Source organism: Pseudomicrostroma glucosiphilum (assembly GCF_003144135.1).
Source record: "Pseudomicrostroma glucosiphilum strain MCA 4718 unplaced genomic scaffold BCV69scaffold_7, whole genome shotgun sequence".
In the NCBI taxonomy this organism is placed as follows: domain Eukaryota; kingdom Fungi; phylum Basidiomycota; class Exobasidiomycetes; order Microstromatales; family Microstromataceae; genus Microstroma; species Microstroma glucosiphilum.
The window spans coordinates 289652-308119 of record NW_020289919.1 but is presented as its reverse complement, the minus strand read 5'-3'; the positions used below and the strand labels follow the sequence as shown (position 1 = coordinate 308119).

The following is an 18468-nucleotide window of genomic DNA, read 5'->3' as shown; positions in this document are numbered from 1 at the left end:
GGTGTGCTTTGCTCGCCTGACTGCTGCTGCTGCTGCTGCTGCTGCCCGGCAGGAAGATCTGCCTTGGTCTGCCTTTGCCTCTCCACACGCACTTTGGCTCTCGCTCCCCTTTGCTCGCCTCGCCTCGTAAGCTCGAAAAAAAAAGCGGGTTTGCCCGGACGCCGCTCGGGCGTTGCGTTGCGCAAAGACAAACTCCGACGACCACTCGCAGCCCGAGCCCGGAACGAACGGAACGGCCATCGAGAAAGGTCAGGGTCAGGTGGGGGGTTAGGCAAGACGTCTATTTGAGCTCTCGCAGATTGAGGATGGCAAGGACATGTGTATTCATGAGAGTCATGATGACGGTGACATTGGATCGCAACAGAAAGAACACTACCGCCACAAAGAGACACACCATCACTGCTTCCTCTTCTTTCCAACAGCAGCTGCACCTTTGCCCTCTTTCATTGCCTGCGCGGCCCTCTTCGCTCTCTTGAGCCTGCGATTGACTTTCGCTCGAATGAAGTTCCATACAGCCGCATCTTGGTAGGGCTGCTCAAAGCTACTGGGGTGAGCTGTTGAGGAGGATCTCGCCGGCCCCATGCCTCCGTTGGTTGCGGCAATGTTCTGCTTTGCCGGCAGCGGCGTCAGATTGTCTGGCGGGTGGAACCACCAATTCAGAGCCATGTGCACATTGGCCTCTGCTGCCTCACTGGTGCCGTTGCTTTCTTTCCCAGTGGGAGCATGCGCCTCACTCGTGACCTCATGCCACCAGCTGGCGGGCAGGTAGAGCATCTGTCCAGGCAAGAGATCTACCACGATGGGATGAGGGCATCGCTCGTCTGGTCGCAAGTGCCGTCCTGGAGGTAGTGGTACGCCCGCCCTTCCGTTTCTAGGCGCAGAGATGGCATCGGGGATGCCAAAGTGTCGGTGAAGTACCAGAGGGTTGATGCGGGAGAAGCTCAATGGCTCTCGGTCTTCTGTGTGCTCTGGAGCAGATTTGCCCATAGAGGCTCTACCGTCTTGTCCATTGTTCTGCTGTAGATTGCGACTTTTGGCCTGAGCCTCGAGAGCGGCGAGGACTGCTTCGGAGTCGTCGACGTCCCCCTCTTCACCCCACCCCGATCCAGAAGAGTCATCATCATCATCGTCATCGTACTCGTCGTTGTCAGCCTCGCCATCGTCGTCGGCATCACTGATAGCCTCCGAAGGGAAGGCTGCATCAGAGCTGGACTCTTCGTCACTAGTCTCGTTGTCTTCTTGCTTTCCACGCAGTTCCGAGGCTATGACACCATCAGCTTGCGCAGGACGACCCTGTGCGTTGAGCGTATTGACCTCGTTCTCGTCCAAGATGACCTCTCCTCCTGCCTCAAGATGGGCAAGGATGGCATCCTTCATCTCCTCAACGTCGTTCTCGTCGACACTGTCATCCGAACTAGAGACAGAAGTGCCATCGTCTTGCGAGGTGGGTGCGGAGGCTATAGCTCGTTGGGCCAGCTCTTGACCTTGGCGCTGTGCCTCGACTTCTTGAGCTTCAATCTGCCTCAGGATTTCTTCGCCCCTCGCCTGTGCGGGCCCTCCCGATCTGATGAGGTTAAGGGCAGTCTGCCTCCTCAGAGCATTCATGGCTAGTAGTTCCTGCTGCTGCTGTAGATCGTCGCCTTCCTCCTCACTCTCCTCGTTTTCGAAGTCTATCATGAAGTCAGCAGGTCCCTCCTCGTTGCCCAAAAACAGGACCTCAGCTGGAGTGACGCCGTCGTCGTATTCTAGGTGGTCTTCGTACTCGTCAATGTCTTCGTCCCTTCGAAGACCGCCTGGTAGATTGCTACCGGGATTGCGTGGGATACGGAGAACGTCTCTGGGGCTGGAGTCGGCAGCGGACTCTTCCTCATCGCTTGCGTCATCCTGTGTCTGATCAGCGTCAAGCTGTCTCTGAAGGTGGGCAACCATCTCGATCGCTACTCGATCGCCTTCTTGGGCGCGAGCAATGAGGCGCTCGTACTCGATGGGTAGGTGACGACCATCTGCGAAAGCACCCCCGGGCTCTACGGAGTCTTCTTCGAGAGACTCGTAGAAGTCGACTTCATCAGAATCGTCATAGTCATCGCTGTCTGATCTGTACAGAGTTTCCATTGTCCCGCCTGACTCGAAGTGGTGGCGTCGCGCCTCTTCACTGGCAGCGAGCAGTGCTTGAAGGACCTCTTGGTCCCTGGTACGACGTTCCTCGAAGGTCTCGCCGTCAAAGTCACTCTCTTCTGTGAGTAGGTCCTCTTCCTCTTCCTCTTCGTACGAAGACGAGGACTCCTCTTCTGCTTCGAATGCAGTGACTCTCTCGACGCGATCAATGCCATCTTCATATGCCGCCAGGGTCTCTTCCATCTTGTGCGTCATGCGAGCCTTGCCTTTTCGCCTATCACTTGGAATGTGCCCTTCGCCATTTGGAGTCACATCTTGCTCCCAAGCTTCCCGCAGCTCTTGTCTTCGGGCGAGAAGAGACCATCTTGCTGCCTCGGTCTGCGGCAGGCCGTCCGAGCGTAGGGGCAAACGGTGGCACACCGGGTGACGTATATGGCGAGACCCACGAGGCGTGTACTCGATGAGACCATTCGGATGGACTCTTTCAACTGTACCTCTGGGGTGTAGAAGGAGATGGTACGGAGGTGGGAAGAGGATGAAGCGCTTGCGTCCAGAGAGCTAGTGAAGTGCAATACGAGGTAAATCAGCAAGTAATACGACAGATCTCTTGATCAATGCTTTTGAGTCCGCTTCGACTCACTAGAGCGTACAGGTTATCATGAAAGTCATGATGCAAGCCGCTACTTTTGCCTTCTTGACAGTTGCCAAGCCACAGATTCGTCTGTTGCAATACAAGGTTGCCCATCAGCGCCGGCTGAAGAGGGAAGTCATCTGCAAGAGCATGAGTGGGAGATGGCAAGAGGGGGTCCAGAGGCGGTGGTCGAAACTTGGCCGGCAGGGAATTGATCTCCGGTTCGTATACGGGCAGCGATACCTCGATGGGCGAGGAAGAGGAGCTGCTTGCGGTAGAAGACGAGGATGCAGCCGAATCTGATGCATACGCTTCTTCCTCTGGTGGTGCAGCCTCCCTTTTCCTCTTCCCATTAACTTTCTCCCCATTCTTCCGATGATGTGCAGCTCGTTGCTGATCCTCATCTTCATCTTCGCTGTCGTACTGAGTGGTGAGGTACCAGTCCCCTTTCTTCTTGAGCGGGTCCCTCAATCTCTTGATGAATTCTGCAAAAGCGACCTTCTGCCTCTTGGCGGCGGTGCCAAAGTGTCCTAGGCGAGGATCGATGGGCTCGATTTTAACTGGTGCGTGGCCGGCAAGCTCTGCTAGGTGCGCCAGATCAGTCTGGCGGTGTGGTGGAGCAGTATGCTAGGGTCAGCAACGTGAAGCGTCGAGGTGTGCTGAGCGGGATCGCGACTGAACTCACCCACTGCTCTGCCTTCCACTCTGCATCCTTGGGAAAGCCATTGATGATGACGGGTCTCCTCTTGCGAATGCACCTATTCCACAGCAGCTCAGGCGTCAAGTCCTCCACATTGACCGCTTCGATCTGTGGACGATTAGTGTCAGGCATGTATCCTGTCAAGAGGGTGAGGAGAGACGGACGACATTAGCGCAGCGCGGACAGAGGGGCCCCAGAGCCATGCCGTCAGGAGCTATCTCCATATGCCTCACCCTCATAGTGGCAGGCCATCTTGGCGAGCAGAGACTGCGATCTCTGACTCTCTCCGTGACCGCCGAGTACGATTGTATGAGCTCAAGGATGAGGAGCCAGTGTGAAATGTGTGTGACTAAGTGTGGTACAGGAGGACGATGAGCCAGTCCCCTCCTCGGAAGAATCGTGACTTGGTGGACGTGCAATCAATTCGTGGTTGAGTGAGAGCGGAAGCAATAATAATTCACACTCCGCCCTCCCTATACCCAACTCAGCCTGAAACTGCAACGCACTGCCTCCACAGACGGAAGCAGAGAAGGGGAGCAGCCAAGGAGCAAAAACCAACCACGATTCTTCCGGACTTCCCGGCGCAGATACTAAAGACGATGAAAGGCAGATGAAGAAGGGATTTCTCAATAGCAGCGCAAGGAAGCCAGGGGGTGCGGCAGCTACTGTGGTGGCCGATACCGTACAGAGTACTACGTCTCTCTCGACGCCAAAAGCGGTAGAGACGATTCCATCGCGGCCTTCAAGCAGCGCAGCCTCCAATGGACCTCCTTCCGAATCTCCCACTGCCCAGCTGCCACCAACATCCCAGCCCCTTCACCTACAACCTCTCCCCAACGAAGCCACCACCAAGGTACCTCCTTTCAGCTCCTCCTCCTCCTCTTCCAACGCATCCTCCCCACCACCACCACCCTTCAAATACGCCTACTCCCCCTCTCCAACAGGCATCGACTCCAACCTCCTCATCCTCCTGCACGGGCTAGGCGATCATCTGACCCCCTTTTCCAATCTCGGAAAACGACTACAAGGTACTCTACCCCAGACGGCAGTATTAGCGCTGCAGGGTGCGCATCCGATACCGTGGCTCTCCTTTCCTGGTGATGAACAGGAAGGGGAGGAGGCAGGACAGAAGCATTGGTGCTACTGGGAGGCCATTAGCCCACTCGGGGAGACACTCCCTTTCGCCCGACAGGAGCTGGGCAAGTTCCTAAAGGGATTTGAAGAAGTTATGCAAGAGGTCGTGGGGAGGTGTGGCTGGCCTGCGGGGGCGGTGCATCTCCTCGGATTTGGACAGGGAGCTACAGCGGCACTGGAGGGGGCGGTACATTGGGCTCGTAAAGAGAGGAATAGAGGTGGAGAGGGGAGGTTGGGGAGCATCGTGGCAATCTGTGGGGGAATGCTGTCGGTGAGTTCCCGCAGATTCAAGGAGAGCCGTCTCATTCGTACGTAAACTGCGAACATCTCATTGACATCTCTTCTCTCTCATGACTGTCGGTCACCAGCTCCCAACATTTACTCCACCCCTCCCCATCCCAACCCTCTACTTCCACCGCCCCTCGAAGCTCTCCACCAAATCATCTTCAAACCCTCTCAATCACATGCGTCGTGCCTTCCAAAACGTAACAGACCTTCCCTTTCCTACCTCTGCCTCCTCTTCTCGCTCTGGAATGCAAGGAGGAGCAGACGAAGAGGGAGAGGAAGAGCGCATGCCCTCTTCTCAAAAAGAATGGGACGGCATCGTCCACTGGTGGAGCGAAGGTGGCCGGTGGAGAAATCGTGGGCAGTGGGAGTTACAAGCGACTAATGAGAGGAGTGATCAAGAGGGAGGTGTGTTCAGAGTAACCTAAAGCAGGGCAAGAGGGAGGTGTGTTCAGAGTAGCCTAAAGCAGGGTGATTTCCAGGAAAGACCTGAAATGGGATTATCAGACAGGACGAGGAGATTGTCAAGAGTGCTTCACTAGAGGTATCAGACTAGAGGTAGAGGTAATGAAATCGAGAGCCGCGGCAAGTGTATATAGCATTGACAGTAAAGGAATGGAACGCAGCCGGGGTCAATGAGGGAAAGGGAAAGGAGCATATGATGATAATGTGGGGTCGTCCAGAGAGGAGGAATGGTGCCAAGAGTCCAGAGGCTCACCCCTACTAGCCTATAGAGTCTACATTTGTATCCGGTGCTGATTTACTTGGCAGCCTCCTTCTTCTTGCAGACAAAGTGCATCATGGGAGTGAAGAGCTTTGCCTGACCACCAGTGACCAGTGCCTCTGCGGCAATCTTGAGCTGCTCACCCACGTCATGGGTACCCTTTGGTGCAAGACCCACCGTCTCGAGGACCTTGACAGTGGTCTGAGTCACGGTAGCTCCCACCCAAGTCATCCTCCAGCACATGAAGAGGTCCCAGACAGTCTGGCACTGCCTCAGGTCACCTGCCAGTGGGTAGTACCAAGGAATCTTGTCTCCCTGGTCAGCCAAGTCTGCCTCCTGCAAGATCTCAAAGCCCACCGTCTTAAGAGCCTTGCGGGCAGCGGCAATGGGCCTCATCTCGGGGATACCGTCTCCAACCTCGATTCCGTGCTGGATGCGCTTGTGCTCCGGGTTGGAGGCGTCAAAGGCGTCGGTCATGCACCACTCGTACACGCCAAAGATTCCACCAGGCTTGAGCACCTTGTAGATCTCACCATACACGCCCTCCCACTCGGGAGCGTGGCAGGTGGCCTCGATGGCATACACGGCATCGAAGGAGTTGGGTCCGAACTGCTCCTCCAGCTTCATGAAGTCTCCCTTGACAAAGCTGACCTGATCCTGCAGACCAGCCTTCTTGGTGTACTTTTCAGCACGAGCAATCTGATACTCGTTGTTGTTCAGTCCAACAATTTCGACGCCGGCGAAGCGAGCAATCTCCCTGGCTGGTCCACCAACACCACATCCAACATCCAAGACCCTCATCTTGGGCTTGAGCTGCATAGAGTGAGCGAGGTAGTGCTCGTGGCGGGCGAGGGCCTGGTGGAAACCCTCCCCGGGGTAGTAGCGGGCAAAGTGGAAGTTCTGACCCCAACCGTACTCGTACAAGTCGGTAGCTCCATCGTAGTAACCATTGACGACGCTGGTGTACTCGGACTTTCGGTTGTTCATGTCGACGTCACCATCGTTCTTCGAGTCCTTTTGCCAGAACTTCGAGTAGTTCTCAATGCCGGCCAGATTACGCTGGCCCTTTGGCTTGGTGTCGATGAGAGCCATTGTGATGCTGAAGGAGAGTCGTTTGAGGTGGGGGACAGGGTATCAAGGAGCGAATGTATGTTCAAGTGTGACTGGAGGCGCGTCAAGGCAGAGACGAGGGGGGAAGAGGGAGAGACGAGAAGCTGCGTGAGTATCGCATCCGGCACGTACGGGGCGAACATGGAGAGAGCTATATCACGGTCCGTCCATTGTGAAGAGTGCGGTAATCTCACTACTACTACCTCCACCACCTCCTCCTTCCTTCTCCTGTTTGCTTCAGTGACTTGAATGGGTGCCCGATTAAAGGCGAAGCTCGCATCACCCTCCCGATAAAGGGAGAGCTAAACGTCGGTTTGCAGACCGGGTTATTCTTTCATCACGATGATCTCCTGACTTCCTGTTCGCAAACACCACATGACATACTGCACTCGGGGAGTAGTACTCACGAAAGGACAATGTAGAAGGACACGCCAAGTGCGAAGTGAATGTAAAGGTGACAGGAAAGGGGGGGAGGGGAGGGTAGGGCAAGAAGAGGGAGTGGCGATGAGGAAGTGAAGCGCGGGGATCTTCCTCGTGTCGCATCGAGTTGAATTGGGGCGGCGGCGGGCGGAAGATGTTCGACTTTGACAGTCAGGCGCTGCTGCACGCGCGGAAGCGCCGACGCACAATGGAAGCCAGAGCCACGCCGCCAGGGCACCACACCACACCCACGGCACCACAACCACGCCCCGCGCTCCCGACAACTGCCTTGCGATTCCACGCGCCGCCCACGTCTCCCCGAACCAAGACAAAGGCGCGTACAGGGTGTCCCTCGTCTCTTCTCCTCAAAAGGTCGCACCAGCATTGGCCGTACTTGCAACGCCGCCAAAGACATTCAGTGGCCAGCTGGAAAAGTAAAATGTCCACCTCCTGTGCGTCTGACACTGCTCCGTCAACTTTTCCAAGTCAAACATTTCCCCGATTGGGCAACCCCACATTGCCAGGAGCGTCTCGTGTAGATGGGGCGTGCCCATGGGAGCAGGCCAGCGCTCAAAGGCTGGGCAGTCCGAGGCGACGGCGGCAAAGTGATGATCCCAGAGCCACTCGAGGACATCCTCTCCTTGCTCTAGACCCACAAAGCCCTTTTTGCCCGTAGAATTCTCGCGACGTTCCTCGGGCGTAGAGTGATAGTAGCGTAACGTCCAACCGGTGCGAATGAGCAGGATGTCGCCTTTACGGAAGTGAACGCCCTGAGCACGAGCACAAGCTTGCACGTCTGCGAGAGAGATGGCGTGGGAGCGAGCCGGATCATAGGGAGCATTGCCGTCATTGTTGCGTAGCAGCCAGCCCCACACGTCTAGCAGAACACCACGACCACAAATGCCCTTTTGCGCCCAGGCTTGAATGCCCAGTGGCGGACCGGCCTCGCCTCGAGGGTCGATGGGTCGATCGAGCCCGCGCTCAAAGGACTGGTGGATGGCTTTGCGGGTGTGTCCTTGATAGAAGCAGTCCAGAGAGAGATGTCCAAAGTGGCTGTGCATGGCAACAGAGATGCAAGTTCACTCAGCACAAATTCTGACCCAAGCTAGCAGCCCAGCCTTTGTGACGACTACTCACCTGAAACCATCCCATTGCGATCCGCTCTGAGTATTGATATGAATCTCATCATCGCTCACAGCCGCCTTTTCATCCCCATCCGATCGGTCCTCGACCGCCTCGCCGGCGACTCGACGCTCGTGAAGAACTGCCCTCCTATGCGAAGTGTAAAAGTCCCCTCCTTTGCCCCAGGGAGTATGCGTAGCGGCTTTGCGGCCAAAGGCTGGGTCTATAGGAAGATGCATTGGCCATGTGAGGGAGACGCAGTGGCCCGTCTAGAGAAGGGGAGGGGAAGAAAGAGTGAACGGACATTAGGCCTCCTCTATCTCCCTGTAAGCCGACCTCCCCTGGCGGGATATCACACTCACCCTGATCTCCTCCCTCGCAGCCTTGGCCCTCACCGCGTCCGTCAGCAAATTGAGCGTCCCCAGCTGATCTCCCTTTCCCCAAACTTCCCACGCACACCCAGGAAATCCTCCCTCCTTTGGCAATTCCTTATACCTCGGTAATCTCTCCCATTGCTTTGCCTCTTCGTGCGGTGTGAGGTGAGAATTCATCACGCTACCGCTGCCCACTGTCCATCCACCCGATGGATTCAAGATGGGCCCACTACCGGTGCGTAGCGCTTGACGGGAGGCAAAGGGGGATGTGACGGCTCCGCCTAGCTGCCTGGAGATGGAGAGGAGACGATCATTGGGCACTGATACGGCAGACGCAGAGGAAGAGGAAGAGGAAGAGGAAGATGAGGAAGATGTAGAGGAGGAGGAAGAAGAGGATCGCTGGGATCGAGTTGTCAAGCCTGCCCCTAATTGTCCGGCAATTCGCGCAATGCGATGGCGAGTGGATTCATGATGATCAGATCCATCCTTGGCTCCTTCCCCGCTAGGTCTGTTGGATCGTGACGATGAGGAAGACATTGTGGCCGTCTGAGAAGCGAGACGGAACAAATGGAAGAAGCCCCAGATTAAAGAAGGTATACAGTAAGAGGTAGAGATGACCGATTGGCCAGCTCCTCTCCTCTCCTCTCCTTTCCTCTGATCTCCTAGGCTCGGCGCCCAATCCCAGAGCGGGTGCAGGTGCGGGGTAGTCCAAGTCTAGACTGAGCTCACCCACTCACCCACTCGACTCGCCGGCATTCTGCCTGCTCTGGCCGCGCCCTTGTGCAGCCGGCAATCGGACTGCAGGTGCAGGTGCAGTGCAGTGCCAGTGCCAGTGCCAAGTGCGGGGTCTCCACATTCTCATTTTCACTCAGGGTGGTCTGTCTGCAAAGAAGCGCGCGAGACCCTTCTGGCCGCTCCAATTTCTTCATGGTTTTGAAGAGACGCAGACTGACAAGTGGGCAAGAGGGAAGCAGTACGCATGCAAGCAGTCGAGGTGGGAGAATAGGCATTCAATATGCACGGTGTCCTACGACGCGGTCGAGGACGACACGAAAGGAAATGAAGACGGGGACGCAAAGGGGAATAAGACGGGGGCTACTGGTGACGAGCGGTGGGAGAACAAAGTCAGAACCAAGAACCTCCATACTTGGACGTGCAGAAAAAGACAGGGAATAAAAGAAACAAAAGGGGAAGACAAAACAGAAAGAATCGAATGGCCGTTGTGGCATGGCGTCTGCTCGTCAGATCCCACTTGCTCCATCTTCCTTTGCCTCCTGCAGCTCACTCGCACCCATCATCCGCAACATGTCCAGCATCGCCTCATCCGGCAGCAAGCTCGCCCTCGTCACCGATGTGCTGTCCAGGGCAACCTCGAGGGCATCGGCATACACCGACTCCTCGCGCATAGACCTCCGAGCCTGCGAAGCTCCCTTGCGCCGCCTGGCCACCTCGGGCTGCTCCATTACCTCCATCTCGCCTCCCTCGCTGTCCGAGGTAGTGCTGGCAGCAAGACCTGCTTGTGATTCCGATGCGCTCACAGCGGCAGAGGGAGAGTTTGGAGCTGCAGCTGCAGCAGCATCTGCGTCCGCTTCTGCTTGTAGCTGAGCCAGGAGTCGATCCGTGTCGGCAGATGCGTCCGAAGTGAGCAGTAGCTCCAGATCCTCGTCTGCTTGACCGGCAGGTAGAAGACTGGAATCGTCATGAGGCGGCAGGCCGGGGATACGATAGCTTTCTTGAGGCGGTGCGTCCACTTCCGCATCTTCACCCTCCACTGCTTCCTCCTTAATCGCAATGGTTTGGAGTGGCTCAGGTGCGCTAACCGAGGTGGCGACGATGCTAGTGTCTGCAGCTGGCTCATCTATATCGTCTGCGGCCATCTCTGTATCTGCTTCGGACCGCCCGGTGACAGTCGCATCCCCAGGCTCCTCAACAGTGGCATCTGCCGCCGCTTCAGGCTCGAAGAGCCAGTCGTGGAAGGTCAGGATCAGCTTGACAACATTGGCCGCCTTGCCAAGGGACCCGAAGCTCTCTGCGATGGATGTGGCCGAAGGCGCTGGGTTGAGCAACGAGGTTCCAAAGACCAGACCGAGATTGTGTGGCTGCATCTTGTTAAACTCGGCCTCGTCAGCCACACGACCGAGATGCTCTGCAGTCCTTTGCAAGAGCTGGAAGTGATGTCGAGGGAACTCCCAGATGACGTCGCGGATGGCGTACAATCTCTCGTCGTGAGACTCGATGCCCTCTGCTGCGATAAGGCGGTGGTAGAAGGCGAAAGGCACCACAGGCTCTGGCAGCTCTCTGTACCACTGCTTGATGGCTCCTGCAATGGTGTGGACATCGCTGAACTCGCCGTGCTCGAAATTCACACTCTCGGCTGCTTGAGTGGAAAGCGCCTGCTTGAGGCCTTCGATGGCATTCTTAGCTCCGGAGATTCGATAGATACCCTGCTCTTTCAGACCACGTGCCTCGACGACAGCCAGCATCCTCTCCAGGCCCAACGGGACGGACCTGCCCTCTCTGTCCGCAAGAATCTTCAGCTCGACCCCGTAGAATGGCTCCGAATGAGTCGGCGCAGTCGTTGTTCCGCTCTTGCTCTTGCTAAGCAACGCCGCCGAGCCGCCCTTCTTGCTGTCTGACTGCGAGGGGTGTCCTGTACGAGACACAGGCGCCTCGCGGATGGTCTTCGAGACTTGATTGAGCCACTCATTCGCATCGTCCTGTGTAGCCGCCTGCAAAAGATAACAGTCGCCATCTTGAGCAGAGACGTGAAAAGTGTACGAGCGCTGAGTATTTTGCCACAGAGCTACTCGAGCACCAGCGAGGTTGATGACAGAGGCCGGTTTCTGGTTGGTTGAGATCAAATTCAACAGGCTGCCAGCGGAGCGTTGAGATATTTCTGCACCAGTTCGTTCTGTCTTGTCGTTGCCGCTGGCTATCAGACCGGTGGTTCCGCGGACAGCTCCACGGAACAAAGCCGTCACTCGGCGGGAACGTTTTTCGGCCGAAATAGCCGGACCTGGAGCCGCTGGGGTGACAGTGAAGGAAGGTCTGCCGATAATCTCTTGTGGACCAAAGCCGGGTGACCGAGTCACGGGCGCACTACTGTTAGCACTCGAGTCGAAGCCCTGACTGGAGGCTGTCGTCGACATCGCGGCTGTTCTCAAAGAATCGAAGGCTGCCCGGTCTCGACGCTGTTTCTCTGCATGTGCAACTGTGATCTTCTGCAATGGCCTGACAGCTCGATAACACGTCGTGCTAGGCAGTGGCTGACCTTCAAGTGCTTCGCGAGCGGCCTCTTCGCGGAATGTCCGGCGATCCCAATGCACTCTGCGGAGCCTGAGTTGCATGGCGGCCAATCGTGCGCTGGCCGTTTCTGCGATTGCCTGGCTGACGGGGGTAGGGCGGATCGCGAAAGAAGACTCGATGAGGTTGAAAACAATTTGAGATCGCTCAAAATCGACCAGAGTGCTGTCAGCAAGAGCGAGAGGTGACTTGCGTGAGACAGCTTGTGCAAGAGACCGCAAGAGCCAGCCAACATCGGGGGTCGATGGTTGCGAGGCCGAGGCAGCATTGAGAGTTGGAAGCGAGTCTGAGGCTGGGATCAGATCTTCCAATCTTTCCCCAGTACCACCTCTTGAATGGCAGACTCCTTGCCATGCCCTGACGAAAGTGCGACTCTCGGGAGCGGTCAGACTGCCTACAATGACGCTCTCGACGAAGGATCCGACTGTTGCGTCTTGGAGAGGGGCACTAGCACTCAGCGGTGTCGACGACACCTCCTCTGACCGAGCATTGAGCATCCGAGCTCTGCAGATCCAGATAGCATCCAAGAGCTTCTCGATTCGAGACTGTCTACGCTCGAGGCCTATCCGCTGCTCAATGATGTGGACAGCGACCCAGCCACGGAGGAGACTATGGGCAGAGCAAGCATCTCGGATGCTGGCAGGTAGCTTTTGCGAGAGTGACGCTACCCCATGATCCCCATCTTGGGGCGTCAGAGATTCCAAAAGCTTGTACATTGTCACCATTTGTGGCTCCGCCGCACCTGACTCGCGATTCACATGCCACCCTAGAGGATCGGTCGCTTGTCGCTCAAAGAGCTCTGCGGCCATCAGAAGGTCCTTCTCACTGATCTTGTCGAAAAATACGGAAGCGACACATTCCAGGTGCTCGACAATCTGAAGTGGGCCGGCAGCATCAAAGTCGCCTCGCTCGATTGCAGTCTGGCCATCAATCATACCCTCGTCATTCGGAGACGGCTCCTTCAGAGGTGGGCCCTCCAGCTTGAACTGAGTTCGTGTGTTGATCCTGAGCATGTTCACTCTCAGCGTGGAAGCCACCTCTTGAAGCGCAGCAACCGCCTTGGACAAATCAGTATCGCCCTTTGATGCGGTCGTCACACTCGTTGCGCCCTGCAACGACTCTTCTTGCTGACCAATGAAGGCATCGAAAGCAGCCAGGAGCTCTGGGAAGTCCAAAAAGTCTTGAGTATGCCGTTGTGTCCAGACTGTCAAGATCGAGACGACGCCTGATCTCACTCGAGCAGCGTAGTCCCGATCAGCAGAATCGAGCCCAGCCTCACTTTTGGCGGAGGATACAGGGAACATGCTCCAGCTGGGAAAGCGACTGGTATTGGCACCCTGTGGCATCGAAGACATCTCCTTGGCAGCATTGACGGCAGCCAAGAACCTCTTCCGCAAGAACTCGAAGAGGACAATAGGGGTGCAGGTGCTTCGATAGGTGGCCAAGAAGGAGGTGCGGAAGGCGTGCACATCCATTGACAGCTTTGACCTCCTTGCGCTTTGGAGAGGTATCTCGCCATTGTCGTCGGAGAGCGTGACAGTGAGGTCGGACACGCCTAGCACGAGGATATCGACTAGTCTCTCTAGGCTCGCAGCTTTCACGACCACCTGTACAGAGACGAACGCATCCACCATGGAGCTTCGCTGAGAAGCGGGAAGGCTGGATCTCTTCGACATTTGAGACAGCGGTCTACTCCTGCTGAGCTCCTGAGAGAATCGAGCGTTGCTCAGCATCGGGGATCCAGAGCTTGAGTTGAGTTGAGCGTCTTCGGTTGCCTTGAGCACTAGATCTGATCCGATCCTGAACACTGTCCCTTCATCATGAGGTGCAGCGCCTCTGTCTGCTAAAGCAGCCCATTCGCTGATGTCTCCAAAGGGCACGCTCTTGTTTCGAGTACCAATTGCAGGGTAGGTCCTGGTACGGCGCAAAGACGCCGGGCTAGAGCGACCCTTCAGAGGTGCTCCTCCGAGCGGTGAGCGAACGTACCTAGCAAAGCCAGCAGAAGCTTCAGCGCCACCCAAGGAGCCACTCGGCCGTCTTTGTTGCGACATGCCGGGGTAGAGGATGTTCACTACATCCTCCCGATTCAGCAAGTCGAGAGTTGGAAGAGCTTCGGGGAACATCAGAGGAATGAGCGCCTTGGCGTTGAGCTGTGGGGGAAGGGAGGGGCGCCAGTGCAGGTCCAGGTTGCCCAAGCCGCAAGGTTCGATGAGAACAGAGGTAGCAAGGTAAGAGGAGACACTTGACACGGAGCCACCAGCGGCCAACGTCTGGAGAGCGTGCTGAAACTCTTTGACTGGGGAGCCTACCCCTGGTATCGCAGCAGGTCGAAGGGGCTGACTTTGACAGCTGTCGGTGAACCATGCCCCGACAAGGTCATACAGGCAAGTCACCTCTTGCGTCAAAGGGGCAAATGGCAGTCTACTGTCGATGCTCGAAGCGCCAAGCACGTCTTGGATGCGGCTGAGAGAATCGCCGAAGAAAGGTATCGGTTGCTGTTTCCTGCCGTCCTTGTCCTTGAATTGCCTAGATGTGATAGCGCTGAGCGTCACTACACCTGCAAGGTGCGTCTGGCCTTCTTCACTCCAGCCTAGCTTCGCCAGCTTAGGCGTCCAAGAGGTAGCGTGGAGTATACGGTCACCCTCAGCGACGTATCGCCACGAATGCTGCAATCTTGCAACTGCTCTTGAGCAGAGCGCCACCATAATGGCAGCCCAGCCAAGGATATCTCCAAAGCTGAGCAGGTAAGAAGCAACTGCAATCCAGTGTCGGAGCAGGGCAGCGCGATGCTTTGCTGCTGTGGAGGAAACGTGCTGCTTCGAGACGGCACTCCGGCCCACGAGCTGGTCCAGAACCAATCGAGTCAAGTAGTGCGGCTGTGCACCACTGAATCCGAAGAAAGAAGGCGCCGGGAGGCCATCCTCCCCGCCCTCGGTAGGGGCTTCTCGCCTTGCGAAGGTTGAAACCCACAGACGGGGGATAGCTAACGCTCTGAGCCTGTCGCAGTGAAAAGCTTGAATCTGAGTAGCGACATCGGCAGGCTCGAAGCTGAGCAGGTCAGACCCAGACAAGTGACCTTGGGCAAGTGATGCGAGCTTCGGCCGAGCGGCATTACTCCTCAACTTGGAGTCGTCCCTATCTGATGAGAGTGTTACGTCTTGCTCCCCTTCGCCCGGTGTACCGAGGCTGTGCTGCCCAAGCCCTGTATTGACATCGAAGTTGAGACCGCAGACTTCCTTTGCAAGATCTTGAAGGAGCTCTGCGTTCTCGCCCTGCAGCCCATCCGCGTGATGCAGGACGAGCAGATCGCAGCATGAGCTCACACGAGTCCGCACACCTGTCTTGAAGCGGTCTACGTCCTCTTGACTGTCGCACTTTTGCCCTTGCAGTACATCGCCGATTTCAACTACGAGAGCTTGCGTGAGCTCTCCCTTCAGCTGTACAAGAAAGTCTCGTATCGACTTTCCATTTGCAAGGCTCACGTACAGGACGGTCTGAAGCATGTGAGCTGCATCCGATGGGTCATCATCGGTAGTAGACTGTGAAGCAAAGACGAATTCGTGCACCAGCGCTTCGAAAGAGCCGCTCTGAATGCGCGCTGGCCAAGAGGCCGGCATCTGTATACTTTGGGAGAGCTCAAGGTCTTTGTGCTTGCCCTCTCTATGCCAGCTCGGCCTTGTAGGTCCCGAGGTTTCCTTCCTGTGCGTCTCCTCGTCCTGGCCGGATGCCAGCGGCGATTTTTTGACCGGCGATGAAGGGATGCTGCGCGGCATTGGTAACAAGCTGGACCCATCCCTAGCCTTGGTAGCGTTCAATAGATCTTGAGTGCCGAGACCGCTCTGCTTCAGCATGGCTGCATCAAAGTTTTGATGGCCTAGTCCTCGGGAGACGGCTTCTTGCGCGCTGACTGATGCAGCAGACTGCCTGACGACCGAAGAGGGGAAGAGATCCTTCACCTCGTCGATGACTTGACCAGGTGGCTTAAAGAACATCATCTGCCCATCCTTGAGCAAGACCTTGTACGGCTTCCAACCTTTTGACACATCCTTCTCTCTCTGACTCTGTCCTCCCAGCTGTGAGAGAGGTACTGCTACATTCATGTTGCGGTTGAGCAGGCCCTGGAAGACCACACCAGGCGGAAGTGAAGCTGATCTCTGTGGCTCAGTCGGCAAACCAGTACCTCCTGGCCCGCGTAGCCTGTCAATCACGTTCGAGGCGCCTGCTGCGACGTTCGTCAGGCTGAAGGACGTCGAGAGGCCTCCAGAATGGCCCATCCCTCTGGATGCAGACTTCTTGCCAGATGATGAAGGTCCAAAGAATGTATCAGGGGTAGCAAACTTCGAGCCCGTACGGTTATGACTGGCTTTTGATTCCGGAGATGGGCTAATTGCACGAGCTCCATAAGAAAAGGCCATCTGAGTACTCTGAGAGCTGTTTCCACCACCAGTGCCGAGCGAAACGGCCATTTCACCTTTTGACCCGCTGGGAGACACTGCCCTGGACGAGTGGGAAGAGCCGGCCTGAAGAGTTCGGCCGGTCCCATCTATCCACATCGGCTGCTGTGAGGTCTCATCTTGTTCGTCAGGTGTAGCAAAGGCGACGATACCGCTGCCGAGTGGAATGGAACCATTTTGACCAAACATCTGAGGGGAGGGGCTTCGTAGTCCGCCTGCCTTGCCGTTGGGAGACAAGGAGGCAGGGTTGGGCGCCAGCTCGTCTGCGCTACGCGAGAACATGCTGCGTGGGCTTGGTGATCTCAAGAAGGCTCGATCGTCCAGAGCAGGTGCGCCGATACTGTTCGCCGTCTGTGACTTGGAGGGGGCCATGAAAGGCATCCTGGGCAGGTCGGATGACATGGAAGCAGGACTATCGTATTCGCGGCGAGAGGTCAGATCAGCCTGACTCCTACTGAATTGTCCGTAACCTCCTCCGCCGAGTGATCCAGTGTTTGCATGCCCCGAGGCGTTGCTAGAGCCGTTGCCAGCTCCTCGCACGGCTGCATGGGCACGAGTCGTGGAGGCTACAGAGGTCTTGCGATCGCGCGAGAAGAACCCTTTACTGGTAGGGGAAGATGCGGTAGCCGGCATTGCCTCGCTGCCGACGAAGCGACCGCCCCTCTGGCGAGAGTCTGCATCGTCTCCCATCGGGCGGCTGCCTTTGGATGGCGAGGACATTGCTCCATTTTGCATGCCAGGTGCTCTGGGGTCGATCCTGTAGAAGTCACCATCCTCTTGCAAGCTAGCCAGTGATGCCATTGAAGTAGAGGAAGCAGGCATGCCTGAGCTGGAGCCTAGCGAGGTGGAAGCCATGTGACCACTCTCGCCGCCCCCAGTATTTGACGAAGAGCCGGCGAATGTATTCTTGGCCTTTGAGAAGATGAAGCCAAGAGCTCCCCCTGATCTTGAAGTACTTTGAGGTTGTGCAAAAGTGGCAGTAGAGGCAGACGATGGCATGCCCGAGCCTGTTTGTGGGTAGGAGGATTGTGCACCAGGTGGTGGCATAGCTTCTGCACTGCCACTGCTAGGCATGCCTCTGTCACCATCTCCGCTGGAGCCGAGGTTGCCATTTCCCTGGTAGCCCCTCTGTTGTCGCCGCAGATCAGCCTGGGCAGCTCTGCCGAAGCTGCCCGTTGTACGACTAGAAGTGGGAGACTGCTGTGGCTCGATGGTTGCCGGTCGAGATGTCGAGTGGGGTGAGGTCGCAGTGGCATAGGGGTCTGCATCGCTGAGGGGCCCTGTACTGCCACTGGCGGCTGGTGGTGCCTGCTGCTCCTTCTTCTTGTTCCGCCTTAGCATCATCGGCAAAGGTGTCGAGGGGCGCAAAGGGTCGGGGTAGCTGATGAGAATGTTTATTGAATCATGCGAGGATCGTCTGGTCGAGGCTGAAGCTGAGATCAGTGGTGAGAGGGGTGTCTCTGCGAGTAGGATGTGAGTGCGTAGGCCAAAAGGAGGTTGGTGAATGCACAGAAAGTCGAAGGTGTGATTTTGTGTGCCGCGCCAAGGTGATGAGAAGGGATGCGGTGTTGTAGTGGTCGGTAGGAGAGTACGAGTAGGGTGTGATGGGTGTTGAAGGCAAGGCGAGGCGAGGCAAGGCGAGGCGAGACGAGGCGACTCTGAATGCGCCTAGTACGCGCGAACAAGAACAAGGCTTCGACGACTATGAAGGTGTTGGACGACGAGCAGAGGCGCGACTTGAGTTGAGCCATCACCCGCCTTCCTGTGCTGTCTGCGCCTGTCTGCCGCTCCGCTCACCTGTCCTTCCTTGCCTTGGCCCCTCCGCTTCCGAGGGGGAAAGCTGCCAGGGGCAGCCGCGAGCCCATGCACCTTCAAAGCTCCGCTCCGCTGTGCGGGGTCCACCACTCAGGCACAGACAGGCGAACGACAAGACGGCTTTCTCAACGTCAGTCAGGCGTTGCTTGGCCTGGGCCTAAGCGCCTGTCTGCCCATCTGCACTCCCCATGCCTTTCTTCCACCTCTGCACCGGATCCAATCTGGTTCCTCTTATCACCCTGCCAATCAATGCCTTGCACAGCTTGCCGAGGTTGCTTAAG

At 56.7% G+C, this 18468-nt stretch overlaps 5 protein-coding genes across 5 annotated transcripts; 1 reads left to right on the top strand and 4 right to left on the bottom strand.

The window, feature by feature from the left end:
- Positions 1-307: 307 nt before the first annotated feature.
- BCV69DRAFT_282855 (hypothetical protein) lies at positions 308-3867 on the bottom strand. The gene is made up of 4 exons (XM_025492499.1): positions 3680-3867; positions 3432-3583; positions 2756-3349; positions 308-2673 (listed from the first exon to the last, which is right to left on the bottom strand). The coding sequence occupies exons 1-4, from the start codon at positions 3696-3698 to the stop codon at positions 397-399; spliced, it is 3042 nt and encodes a 1013-aa protein (XP_025347795.1). The 5' UTR covers positions 3699-3867; the 3' UTR covers positions 308-396.
- Positions 3868-3993: 126 nt separating this feature from the next.
- On the top strand, positions 3994-5516 carry BCV69DRAFT_194694 (hypothetical protein). Its single transcript, XM_025489640.1, has 2 exons — positions 3994-4851; positions 4949-5516. The coding sequence occupies exons 1-2, from the start codon at positions 4057-4059 to the stop codon at positions 5291-5293; spliced, it is 1140 nt and encodes a 379-aa protein (XP_025347794.1). The 5' UTR covers positions 3994-4056; the 3' UTR covers positions 5294-5516.
- Positions 5517-5625: 109 nt separating this feature from the next.
- BCV69DRAFT_299114 (putative delta(24)-sterol c-methyltransferase) lies at positions 5626-6681 on the bottom strand (the record flags this gene model as incomplete). The annotated part of the gene is made up of 1 exon (XM_025494300.1): positions 5626-6681. The coding sequence occupies one exon, from the start codon at positions 6679-6681 to the stop codon at positions 5626-5628; it is 1056 nt and encodes a 351-aa protein (XP_025347793.1).
- Positions 6682-7363: 682 nt separating this feature from the next.
- BCV69DRAFT_194683 (hypothetical protein) lies at positions 7364-8695 on the bottom strand. Its single transcript, XM_025489639.1, has 2 exons — positions 8257-8695; positions 7364-8172 (listed from the first exon to the last, which is right to left on the bottom strand). Exons 1-2 carry the CDS (start codon positions 8478-8480, stop codon positions 7485-7487), a joined length of 912 nt encoding a protein of 303 aa, XP_025347792.1. The 5' UTR covers positions 8481-8695; the 3' UTR covers positions 7364-7484.
- A 915-nt stretch (positions 8696-9610) lies between these two features.
- Positions 9611-18061, bottom strand: BCV69DRAFT_282852 (hypothetical protein). Its single transcript, XM_025492498.1, has one exon. It carries the CDS (start codon positions 17711-17713, stop codon positions 9857-9859), a length of 7857 nt encoding a protein of 2618 aa, XP_025347791.1. The 5' UTR covers positions 17714-18061; the 3' UTR covers positions 9611-9856.
- Between the last annotated feature and the right edge of the window lie 407 nt (positions 18062-18468).

What these genes read in the sequence shown, in the direction of transcription:
- BCV69DRAFT_194683 (XM_025489639.1), bottom strand. Translation starts at nt 8,480, where the DNA reads ATGCATCTTCCTATAGACCCAGCCTTTGGCCGCAAAGCCGCTACGCAT. An exon ending in TCGCAATGGGATGGTTTCAG is followed by an intron (nt 8,173 to 8,256) that starts GTGAGTAGTCGT and finishes TGCCATGCACAG; the next exon opens with CCACTTTGGACATCTCTCTC.
- BCV69DRAFT_282852 (XM_025492498.1), bottom strand. Translation starts at nt 17,713, where the DNA reads ATGCTAAGGCGGAACAAGAAGAAGGAGCAGCAGGCACCACCAGCCGCC.
- BCV69DRAFT_282855 (XM_025492499.1), bottom strand. An exon ending in AGTGGAAGGCAGAGCAGTGG is followed by an intron (nt 3,350 to 3,431) that starts GTGAGTTCAGTC and finishes CCACACCGCCAG; the next exon opens with ACTGATCTGGCGCACCTAGC. An exon ending in ATGATAACCTGTACGCTCTA is followed by an intron (nt 2,674 to 2,755) that starts GTGAGTCGAAGC and finishes GCACTTCACTAG; the next exon opens with CTCTCTGGACGCAAGCGCTT.
- BCV69DRAFT_194694 (XM_025489640.1), top strand. Translation starts at nt 4,057, where the DNA reads ATGAAGAAGGGATTTCTCAATAGCAGCGCAAGGAAGCCAGGGGGTGCG. An exon ending in TCTGTGGGGGAATGCTGTCG is followed by an intron (nt 4,852 to 4,948) that starts GTGAGTTCCCGC and finishes GTCGGTCACCAG; the next exon opens with CTCCCAACATTTACTCCACC.